General features: G+C 43.8%; 1 protein-coding gene across 3 annotated transcripts in view; it reads left to right on the forward strand.

Moving 5' to 3' along the window:
• The window catches only part of LOC109904406 (CUB and sushi domain-containing protein 3), a 657,725-nt gene extending 645,450 nt beyond the window's left edge, over nucleotides 1-12,275 (forward strand). For 2 of the 3 annotated variants that reach the window (XM_031788837.1, XM_031788836.1), the window contains 7 exons: nucleotides 1,131-1,310; nucleotides 2,418-2,483; nucleotides 3,651-3,809; nucleotides 8,633-8,745; nucleotides 9,085-9,172; nucleotides 9,336-9,471; nucleotides 10,165-12,275. In XM_031788837.1, the coding sequence (XP_031644697.1) occupies nucleotides 1,131-1,310; nucleotides 2,418-2,483; nucleotides 3,651-3,809; nucleotides 8,633-8,745; nucleotides 9,085-9,172; nucleotides 9,336-9,471; nucleotides 10,165-10,324 (902 nt within the window). In that variant the 3' untranslated portion in view covers nucleotides 10,325-12,275. Of the gene's footprint in view, nucleotides 1-1,130; nucleotides 1,311-2,417; nucleotides 3,810-8,632; nucleotides 8,746-9,084; nucleotides 9,173-9,335; nucleotides 9,472-10,164 lie in introns of all 3 variants that reach the window. The other variant, XR_004202892.1, reaches the window with a different exon arrangement.
• Nucleotides 12,276-12,538: the final 263 nt, after the last annotated feature.

Genomic DNA, 12,538 nt, shown 5'->3' on the forward strand with positions numbered 1-12,538 from the left:
CACACACACAAACCTTCCACACACAAACAAAACAGACCCAAAGATAAAAGAGCATTGGTGGGTTAGTTGGAGCATTGCTCCCTCCACAGACCTAATCCCAGTCCCTTTTGATCAAAGATGGATGATAGTGGTCCACTGGCTTATCTGAATGACTGAGCATCTCCTACTGTTTGATCTTTCATGGGTTGGGGGGGCATTGACAGGTACACACACATTTCTTTCTGTCTCTGTGCAGTCTGCCACAACACATCAGAGTCTGTCTCACCCTCTATGGGTTGCTCAACTCAACTCCGGACCATCTCTGTAGACTGTGTAGAATGCAACCATCCATCCCTGAGAAAGTAGCCAGTCGTATTCGCACACAGTGCAGCCATAGCAGATGTCTTTATAGTGCATAATGCATTGTGTTTGGGGGGGGGGGGGGTGTTCTAAGAAGCTAGTGAATCAGTTCAGAAGTAGTGTACATGCATCCAGTCACTTGCAGGTGCAGCAAAACAATACAAAAGGAAACAAAAGAATTCAACAGAGCTTTGATGATGACTCCATAAAGGGCAGATGGTGAGAAGAGCCATACCAGTATGTCGCTTAAATTTTTTCTTCCTCTCTCTCTTTCTGCCCTCACTCTCTCTGCCCTCTCTCTCTCGCTCTCTCACTCTGTCCCATTTCTCTACCTCTCTCTCTCTCATTCTCTTTGATCCTCCTTTTTTCTCTTTCTCCGTCTCCTTTCTCTCTCTAACCCTCCCCCCCTCTCTCCCTCTCTGCTCTTTCTCCACCTCTTTCTCATTCTCTCCTTGTTCCTCCGTTTTCTCTCTTTCTCTGTCTCCTTTGTCTCTCTGCCCCATCTCTCACTCTCTCTCTCTGCCCTTTCTCTCTCTGTCTCTCTCGCTCTTTCTCTCTGCCCTTTCTCTACCTCTCTCTCTTATTCTCTTTGTTCCTCCTTTTTTCTCTCTTTCTCTGTCGCTTGTCTCTCTGCCCCCCCTTTCTCTCTCTCTCTCTCTCTCTCTCTCTCTCTCTCTCTCTCTCTCTCTCTCTCTCTCTCTCTCTCTCTCTCTCTTTTCCCACCTTTCCCAATCTCTCTCTTCTCCCCCCTCTCCTTCTCCCTCTCTCCCCCTGTCTTTCCCCCCTCCCAGCCCACTCGTGTAAGCAGCCAGAGAGCCCGGCCCATGTGGAGGTGATGGGGATGGATCTGCCAGGGTTTGGCTACACCCTCCTCTACTCCTGCCAGACCGGCTTCTTCCTGTCCGGGGGCTCGGAACACCGCATCTGCAAGTCCGATGGTACCTGGACCGGGAAGATGCCCATTTGTCGAGGTACAGGCCGACATGGCCAGTGTGTTTGTTTGTGTGTGTCTGTGTGGCTCCAGGGTGAACTCCAGGGTGAAGTTCCCCCTAACTTTCTCCCAATGCTAACCGTAGCCATTTGTTTGCGTGCTTGTGTGTGTAGCATGGCATATGCTGATATGGGACAGAGGCTCTCTTGTGCCGCAGGTCATGACTGCAGCTGCAATAGTACGGAGCACACTTCACACACGTGCAGACACAGTCCTCGCCACTGCTGCGTTGTGCAGCTGTGCACCTCAGGCCCCAGAGTAATTACAAACACAAACAGATGGGAGAGACATGGAATGCTGTGGGAGAAGTTCCCACTGTGCAAGGCTGTTCTGCTACCACTGCAGCATGCGGCATCTTGTGTTATTCTAGCTTCTATCATGCCACTGGACAAACAGGATCCGGCTTCTGTCTGCGTCTCCAACGGCACCCTAGTCCCTATCTAGCACACTGAATTTGACCAAAAGTAGTGCACTAAAGAAGGACTAGGGTACCATTGGAGACGCAGGATCGGTTTCTTGTCCTTGATGGACTGGTCATTTGGCCCTGTGCAGTAGTCCTGTCCCCACCACTGTGACTTACCATCACTGTCAACTGTAGAGGGCCTCTGCCACGTAACGCATTCTACTGCATTACCACATGCGTGCTTATTTCTGTGTTTCTTACTTCGTACACCTTTCTATACCTTTTATTAGCAATTGTCATAAGAGAAGAGCTTGCAAGTAAGCATGTCATTGTACTGTGTGCACATCGCTGTATCACATGCATATGACAAATAAACTATGATTTTATTTGATTTACTATAACTAGCAGAAGATTCCATGCTTGACTTTTGCATCACAGAACACACCGTACGTGTTTTATTTAGGAATATTATCCAGAGCCATACATTTACAAATTCTAAATATATGGCTATGCTATTACCACGCAATAGAATTGAGGATTCGCCATCAATGAGTTAGTTGCATTATCTCTTGATGTGTGGTGCTGAAGCACATTAATTCATGATTCGAAGTCCCACGTAGGGGGAAGTTGAGGTGAAATATGTAGTAGTACTACTAATGCTGTTTTTGTCTCCCATCACCTCAGCTGGGTCCAAACTCTCAGAGAAGCCCATCAAGCCAGTGGCAGGGACACCCAGTCCCAAGCTGAATGGTGAGTGCCTGACTGAAATGCTATCACGACACACACACGCACATCATTACAGTAGCCCCCCCCCACGACACACACACACACACAAACACACACACACAGCCCATTACAGTAGCGTCATCAGAGCAGTGTTCTGATTCCATAACAAAAGACTACTCTGACTGTACTTGTCTAGAGTATTACATGTGGCAGTTAGCAGCGGGTCAGATCCGTAATCACAACAGACTGAATATGAACAACTTCATTTGGCTCGACGGCTTCGCTAATAGCACCTCAGAAGGACTGGTATCCTTAATGCATTCTTGAGTGCCCCTCTTGAGGGACGAGAAGTTAATGAAGAATGGAGAGAGTGAGTTTGACGATAAAATGTCCGGGCAGCACGGCCTGGCAGTCTCTCCCTCTGTCTCTCTCTCTCTCTATCTCTCTTCTATGGAGTCATCTGTCGTGATGCCGTGAGATAGCAGCTCAACCATGCCAAAGCTTCCACCTCCTTCATAACAAGTTTAACATTGATAAACTTGGAGAGGGAGTAAGTTTTTGAAAAGCTTGGAGGTCATTTACAAGTTTGATATACTCTGAGGGTGAAAGCTCAGGGGCCCTGCCTGTGTCTGTGAACACTAGTAGTACTGTCGATTTGATCAATCATGAATCAAACAGACTTATAGAAGGTTATACAGAGGATACATGTGTAGTGGTGACTTAACAACCCCTGTGCAAGGACACACACTGTATATCGATCTCTATTAATAAGTGTTGGCCTCAACTTTGCATTAGTTTAGGGGTTTGAGATGTGTGATGCGGCCATTCGGCCAGACACTCAATATCTGGTCAGTATGGATTTAAAGGGATAGTTCACTTATTTGAATTTACCTCCAAAGTGTAGTTTATTTTCTGGTGCAATGTAAAGTCGTAGTATATTTCAAGATATTTTTTTTACTCAACCAAGGTCCTCTTATTCTCTCTTTCCCCAAACTTTTAAAAGTTTTATTGAAACGATGGATACAAATGAACAGGGAGATGGATAAAGGGAAGACAGTGTGAAGACCGTTGGGGCCGGGATTTGATCCCATGTAGGCAGGGTTTGCAGAAGTCAGTGGGTTTAACCGCTCAACCAACCTCAGGCACAACCAAGGTCCTCTAATAATCAATATTTTCTATGCCCTGTTTCAGTTCCTGATGACGTCTTTGCTCCTAACTATATCTGGAAGGGTTCATACAACTACAAGGGAAGAAAACAACCAATGACTCTGAGTATCACAAGCTTTAATTCCACCACGGGAAGGGTTAACGTCACCTTGACCAATAGCAACATGGAACTGCTTCTTTCAGGTACGCCGTCCCCATTTCACTACATATTACACAGAGCCACTCCTTGAACACACATGCACACACACACAGTTATGTATTACCCCAGCAACATCTAGAGTGTTGTAAAATATGTCATGTACCACTGGAGTAGAATGGAGCTGGCGTTTCAGATGCAGTGTTTCTCTCCCCAAGTATGCATATGACTAGACTTGAGTGTTGCTAAACATAGCTGACATCGTTTGAGTGGTAGGGTCTTAATGTCAGATGGTATCCATTTAAGACTGTATCTACTTAGTAGGAAATTCAATTAAGTAGTTTATTTGCCTGTGTGGAGGACATTTGCGAACATTCAAATGGGCATTCATGGTCTGTCTGATCTGAGAAGGTTTTTTGAGGTGATGCGTTATGAATTAGACATTAGACATTCATTCACATTCTCCAAACATCACATTTCGAAGTGTTAGTGTTGCTCCTGCTGCTCTGTATGGTTCAATTGATCCAAATGTCAAATTTAGAAGTTAAGGGTTAAGGTTTTGAATAAGGTTAAAACATGAAGTTTAGGCAGTCATTCCAAATGGTTACGGTAAGGGTTAAGGTTTGGGATAGGGTTAAAACAAAAAATGTAAAACCAATCTCCACAACTGGGATCAATCATCCGGGGTCATGGGATTAACTTAATGTATTGTGTACATAATGTTGCTCTTATGACTGAAAATAACTTCTGGACATCAGAAGAGCGATTACTCACCACGGACCAGAATAAACTTTTTCCTTTAACAAGTCTGACGAGAAGAATATCCTGCTTTCACTAGAACAGGCCCAGATCAAACCCTTTTGCGTGAAAGAGGCAGGAAAGGGGCCGCAGATCGGGCAGCCTCCTGAGAATCCGTAGGCGAGCGAGTAAACTCCCACTGCCTTCCGTTCTTCTTGCTAAAGTGCAATCATTGGAAAAGAAAATTGATGACCTACGATTAAGATTATCCTACCAACAGGATATCAAAAACTGTACCATCTTATGGTACCGAGACGTGGCTGAACGACGATACGGACAATATTGAGCTAGCAGGATTTTCCATGCACAGGCAGAACAGAGATGCCACCTCTGGTAAGAAGAGGGGTGAGGGTCTAATATTAAAGAAGTCTCGAGGTATTGCTCGCCTGAGGTAGAGTACCTTATGATAAGCTGTAGCCACACTATCTACCAAGAGAGTTCTCATCCATATTATTCGTAGCCGTCAATTTACCACCACAGAACAAAGCTGGCACTAAGACCACTCTCAGCCAACTCTATAAGGCCATAAGCAAAGAAGAAAATGCTCCACCAGAAGCTGCGCTCCTAGTGGCCGGGGACTTTAATGCAGGCAAACTTAAATCAGTTTTACCAAATTTTACCAGCATGTCACATCTGCAAACAGAGAACAAAAAAATCCTAGACCACCTTTACTCCACACACAGAGATGCATACAAAGCTCTCCCCCGCCCCCCATTTGTCAAATCTGACCATAATTCTATCCTCCTGATTCCTGCTTCCAAACAAAAACTAAAGCAGGAAGTACCAGTGACTCGCTCAATAGGGAGGTGGTCAGATGACGTGGATAATACACTACAGGACTGTTTTGCTAGCACAGACTGGAATATGTTCTGTGATACATCCAATGGCATTGAGGACTACATCACCTCAGTCATCGGCTTCATAAATAAGTGCCTCGACGACGTTGTCCCCACAGTGACTGTACGTACATATCCCAACCAGAAGCCATGGATTACAGGCAACATCCACATCGAGCTAAAGGTTAGAGCTGCCGCTTTCAAGGAGCGGGAGACTAATCCGGACACTTAAAAGAAATCCCGCTATGCCCTCAGACGAACCATCAAACAAGCAAAGCGTCAATACAGGACTAAGATTGAATCCTACTACACCGACTCTGACGCTCGTCGGATGTGGCAGGGCTTGATAAACTATTACAGACTACAAAGTGAAACCCAGACGCTAAATGCTAAATGCCTTTTATGCTCGCTTCGATGCAAGCAACACTGAGGCATGAAGAGCACCAGCTATTCCGAATGACTGTGTGATAACGCTCATGGTAGCCAATGTGAACAAAACCTTGAAACAGGTCAACATTCACAAAGCCGCTGGGCCAGACGGATTAGCAGGACATGTACTCAATGCATGCGTGAACCAACTGTCAAGTGTCTTCACTGACATTTTCAACCTCTCCCTGACCGAGCCCGCAATACCTACATGTTTCAAGCAGACCATCATAGTCCCTGTTCCCAAGGAAGCGAAGGTAACCTGCCTAAATGATTACCGCCCGTGGCACTCACATCGGTAGCCATGAAGTGCTTTGAAAGGCTGGTCATGGCTCACATCAACAGCATCCTCCCGGACACCCTACTCCAATTCGCATACCGCCCCAACAGATCCATAGATGACGTGATCTAAATCGCACTCCACACCGCCCTTTCTCACCTGGACAAAAGGAACACCTATGTGAGAATGCTGTTCATTGACTACAGCTCAGCGTTCAACACCATAGTGCCCACGAAGCTCATCACTAAGCTAAGGACTCTGGAACTAAACACCTCCCTCTCCAACTGGAGACGGGCCGCACTCAGGTGGTAAGAGTAGACAACAACACATCTGCCACGCTGATCCTTAACACTGGGGCTTAGTCCCCTCCTGTATTCTCTGTTCACCCACGACTGCATGGCCAAACACGACTCCAACACCATCATTAAGTTTGCTGACGACACAACAGTGGTAGGCCTGATCACCGACAACGATGAGACAGCCTATAGGGAGGACGTCAGCAGTGTGGTGCCAGGACAACAACCTCTCCCTCAATGTGGGCAAGACAAAGGAGCTGATCGAAAAGAAGGGCCAAACAGGCCCCCATTAACATCGATGGGGCTGTAGTGGAGCGGGTCGAGAGTTTCAAGTTCCTTGGCGTCCACTTCACCAACGAACTATCATGGTCCAAACATACCAAGACAGTCGGGAAGAGGGCACGACAAAACCTTTTCCCCCTCAGGAGACTGAAAAGATTTGGCATGGGTCCCCAGATCCTCAAAAGGTTCTACAGCTGCACCATCGAGAGCATCACCGCCTGGTTTGGCAACTGCTCGGCATCTGACTGTAAGGCGCTACAGAGGGTAGTGCGAACAGCCCAGTACATCACTTCCTGCCAAGCTTCCTGCCATACAGGACCTATACAATAGGTGGTGTCAGAGGATAGCCCATAAAATTGTCAAAGACTTCAGTAACCCAAGTTATAGACTGTTTTTCTCTGCTACTGCACGGCAAGCGGTACCGGAGCGCCAAGTCTAGGACCAAAAGGCTCCTCAACAGCTTCTACCCCCAAGTCATAAGACTGCTCAACAATTAATATAATCGCCACCGGACAATTTACATTGACCCCCTCCTCCCTTTTGTACACTGCTGCTACTCGCTGTTTATTATCTATGCATAGTCACTTCATCCCCACATACGTGTACAAATTACTTCAACTAACCTGTACCCCCGCACACTGACTCGGTTCCGGTGCCCCCTGTGTATAGCATCGTTATTCTTATTGTGTTACTTTTTATTATTACTTTTTATTTTAGTCTACTTGATAAATATGTTCATAACTCTTCTTGAACTGCACTGTTGGTTAAGGGCTTGTAATTAAGCATTTCACGGTAAAATCTACACTTGTATTCGGCGCATGTGACAAATAAAGTTTGATTTGATTACCCCCATCCACCACCCCCGTCCACAACGCCTTAGCAAAACCCAAGGCTACTTGGTGGTAATAGGGCTCACTGTTACCCCTAGTGGCTGGTTTTGAAGGCATTTCCCGATGTTTTCAGGAAACGGATAGACTTCCAATTCCGATGTCAATCTTGAACAACCTGGCTGATGATCCTGATGACTCATTTATTTTATATATTCGTGTTCACATAGACGTCCCTAAAATGCAAATGATTCTGTCCCTTAATGTACTTCATTTATATAGCCTAACAGACGTGTAAAACCTACCCCTCCCCCATTTCGCTTAAATGACATTTGAATCCGATCTGACAAATCTTTGACGGATTTACCATAATTATCTGGAGTGTCGAGGCCCCTTTTCCCCTTCCCCCCTTGCTCCTTCCCCCTCGCTCTTACCCCCCTCGTTTCTCCACGAATGCCTTTAGCCCCAGCTGACATGTCATTTACATCATCTAATTAATCTTCTCCATTTAAATTGGACTGGGAATTGCCCAGCCGTCGCCAATTATGACTTAGACAGGTGAATGAAGAACTATTCATTCACATAGTCATTGAGAAGAAATGACCGTGTCTGGGAGATATAGGGATCACAATGTAATCATAACACTGAGGCGATGGAGGTAGCCATTTTGTCTTTTTAATAACAGCTTATTTTACATTTAGAGAGGCCAGGAAATGGTTTAGGTGTGTTAATTGAATGTGTCTCATTACTACCACTGTGTACATCAGTCAGTTCAGAGCTGCAGAGGTAGCGAAGGGCCTGGACCTCTGATAGGCCTTAATATGGTGCTCCCTTTCTATGCCTTCAATTGCAGGAGGCAGTTAAAAATAGGAAGTACAGTTGATGAGTGTTCTACTGCTGGAAATTGCTCCATGGTTGAAGAATATGGCTCAATGAGTGTTCATATCACCTGCTTTCATTTTCCAGCCAGACAGACAGATAGACAGACAGTGAGATAAGCGAGGGAGACCATCATCATGGGGTCATTGTCTGTGATCGTCTCCCCTGAGTACCACCAGTTATATCAGTGTTGTACCCTGGCCTCACATTGAGCCTCTTGTCCACCTGTGTTCTGTTGTGCTGCAGGTGTCTATAAGAGCCAAGAAGCACGGTTGATGCTGCTGATGTACCATGTGAAAACGTCCACTCACACCACGCTGGGCAAGGTCAAGGAGGAGACGTGGTCCATGGACGGTTTTGTAAGTTTACCATTATTTACTAACAGGAAGGATTTGTGGAGTTGAAACATTTACATGTTAGTCATTTAGCAGACTTACATATCTTAATAACCATCTGATGTGGTGTAAAAATCTTGATATTGACATTTGTTAGACATATCAATGGACATTTGTTGGACATTTTTACTTCATGTTTATTACAAAATGGCCTCAAATGCTGTCCTGAACATGTAGATTTTTCCTTTAAAACGTAACCCCATAGTGAAAGTGCCATTCAAAGAAATAAGTGACTCACTGACTGCCCGACACACTCACTGACTGAATGACTAACTTACTGACTGACCATATCTGTCTCCCTAGGTGTCTGCAGAACCTGACGGTGCCACCTACGTCTTTCAAGGGTTCATACAGGGTAGAGACTACGGCCAGTTTGGACTTCAGAGGCTAGGTAAACATTATCACATAGTTTTTTATATCAGCTTTCTCAATGTCAACAATATTGTGGCATTTCAGTATATAGAAATAAACATGTTTGTAAAGGATATTTGATTTAGGCCAAAAGGTGAGTGTGAGAATATTAATGTTGTTCCTATGTCTCCTCTCCCACACAGGTTTGAACATGTCAGAGAGTAATAACTCATCCAACCCACCTCATGGTACAAACAGTAGCTCTGTGGCCATAGCAATCCTTGTGCCTTTTTTCGCCCTGATATTTGCAGGCTTCGGGTTTTATCTTTACAAACAGAGGTAAGTGTAGCTACCCACCACTAGCTATTTTTATACTGTGGGCTACATTCACAGTAAAGGCCACATACAGATGTAGGGTCTTAAGTTGATGACCCTGTTGCAGTATAACTTGTAGTGTATTTCAGGTTTAAAAAGGATTCTGAAGATTTTAATTTCCACTTGACTTGATTTTTCCTTACAAAAAATGTCTCAACCCCTACAAAAATGTCCATTAATTATAATCCACAAAATAATTTCTTGTTGCCGCAGGATTACCTTCCTACTGTAATAAACTGGCTCAAACGAAGATCCTCCATCTATACTGTGCTACTGTGTCAGGATCTATAGCAGAGGTGTCAAACTCCATGGAGGACCTAGTGTCTGCGGGTTTTAGTTTTTTCCTTTCAATTAAGACCTAGACAACCAGGTGAGGAGAGTTCCACACTAATTAGTGACCTTAATTCATGAATCAAGTACAAGGGTGGAGCAAAAACCCGCAGACACTCAGCCCTCCGTGGAATGAGTTTGACACGTGATCCATAGAATTTGTTTGACATACGGGTTGCTGTTATTCACATATAAAACCATAAACCATTGCTGTGTTCCTCCACAGGACTTCTCTTAAAACCCAGTACATATTAGACAGGCTACATGTTGAATTATACTGACTCTTGTTCTACATTGAGTCTGAACCATGTATTTGTCCTTCTCTAGGACTACTCCTAAAACCCAGTACACAGGCTGCTCCGTCCACGAGAACAACAACGGCCAGGCGGCCTTCGAGAACCCCATGTACAACACCAGCGCCAAGTCGGTGGAAGGCAAAGCTGTCCGGTTTGACCCCAACCTGAACACAGTCTGCACAATGGTATAATGAAGTCCGCTTGGCGACCGCTACCGCAAAAACTGCATCATGTTTTTCTTATTTTATATCAAGGTTAAAAAAAAAGAACAAGAAAAATGCTTTTGCAAAACAAGCTGATTTTGTTTAGATCGAGACTGGAGATAGCGATGGAGACACTCCAATAGAGGCGTGTCAGACATTTTTGGGGAGACAAACAGAGGAACAAGGAACCGTTCCTCTGGTACATAAAGCACACTCTTCAGGAACCTTGACTGGGTCATGTGAGTCGAGAAAGACACTCACTGGGAGACCAGACAAACATCACGTTTTAGAAGACTGAACTGAGAACTGAGAAACATGAAAACTCAAATCTTCACGGTGGTCGGCGAGTTGCCTGGAGAGTTCTTACGCTACCTTATTATATTGCACTCTGCGAGTGCTTCTTCACAGTCGATTGGGTCTTTTATATAAAGTGATAAGGATCTGTAAATCTTCTTGCATATATAGGAGGAGCATTCACCACCTATATTTTTGTATTATATATTACCACGTGGGAGGGGCCAAAGGGAGAGAGATTATATGAAGAGTTTATAGAAAAGAGAAGAAAAAAAGATATTTCAGAATATGCTGTTCACATCGTCAAACACACAAAGGTATTTTTTGGTTAATTTTTGAAATGTTCAACTGTTTTTTACAACAACGGTTTTGACCGTGACTCCCTCTCCTTCAGCTTCAGTCCCATATTCTGTGGTTTTTTCCACTGTGGCAATCAGAAGTGTTTGAAGTATTGATGTTAACTGTATGATGTGAATAGAAAGGTTTTCTGGAATATTTAACTCTTATTTGCCATTTTGGATCATACTTTGGTAACGTTATTAGCCTTTACAGTCATCTTTATTCTGACTTAAATAAGGAATGTCAGTATTGAGATCTTAAAGTCTGCAAATTAAAACTTATTTTAAATGAGTGTCATTTAATTTGTACTAAATGTGGAATTGTTACACTTTATCTGAAGACAATATCGGTACTGCTTGCGGCCATTTGAAAGTTCTGGGGGACAACATCATGGAACAAAATCCATCCAACAATGACAGAAGAGCAGAGCAGAATCAAACATCATCCCAGTAGGTTTAACGATCGTATTTCATACTGTATTCATCCCTTCATCTGTCTGTAGCAACAGAGCGATAGAACTTTGTTGAAATAATGTGCAATGCACCCATCTTTATTTGTATTTTGTTTCTGATCACAAATGTCTGATGATGTAATTTGCAGAACAGATGCATTTTTCAACACTAGATGAGATGAATTGCCTCCTGTGTCGTATCAATGCCCAGTGCCACCCATTGGACCTGAGTCAGTCCTAATTGGTGTCCGTGACTGCAGTCCCCCAGGTCTCCAAGCTGTGATTCATTACAGTGCCTTTATAATAAAGCAGTACCACGACCTCATCACACATTAATACGGAAAGGGATCAATGGGCTCCACCAGTGACACCTCCGGCATCATTCTCACCTATGACAGACCAGATCAGTCTATCTGACTTGATGATACTCCATACTGACAGTGACATCAATCGCCATGCCAACCGCAAACCAATGAGATCGATCTTTCCAGAATTTGTGTTTCTTTCGATATTATTTGGCATTTTTACTCGTCTGCACAACATTTTCATTGTGACTTTTCATTATATTGCACTTTTTTGTCACGGTTTTGTTTTGAATTGTTGTTGTTGTTGTTGTTATTGTATTACTCTATGTATCCTAGTGGGTGGTTTTTACAGTGCCTACCAAAAACCATGTGAACCAGGTCTGCTGCTCCTTCCTCCTCATCCCCCTGTTCCTGTCTTTCTCATTATAATCTCATGGTCTCATTCCCCTTCTCCTTCACCTCACAGGACTTCATGTGTTTCTGAACAAACACTAAACACTGACACAGTCTTGTGACACAACGCTCCTTTCCACTCATCAGGTGACATGTTTTTTTAACCTTTCAATCTATTTTGAAATTGAGCTTTTCCTATAAAAATTACTGCAATAAAGAACCCATACAATTCTAGGAAGCCGAAATATGATTTGCAGTACAGTACAGTTGGGTACTCCTATGTTAAATGCATTGAAAATATATTGAAAAAAAAGAAAAAAAAAGAAAAAATGTGATTTAAAAAAAGATTTTTTTTTTTAAAGAAATATATTTTTATGAACAAATTATTTGTAACATGTATGAATCTATTATGTACATTTC

The sequence above is a fragment of the Oncorhynchus kisutch genome, linkage group LG14, assembly GCF_002021735.2.
Source record: "Oncorhynchus kisutch isolate 150728-3 linkage group LG14, Okis_V2, whole genome shotgun sequence".
Lineage (NCBI taxonomy): Eukaryota > Metazoa > Chordata > Actinopteri > Salmoniformes > Salmonidae > Oncorhynchus > Oncorhynchus kisutch.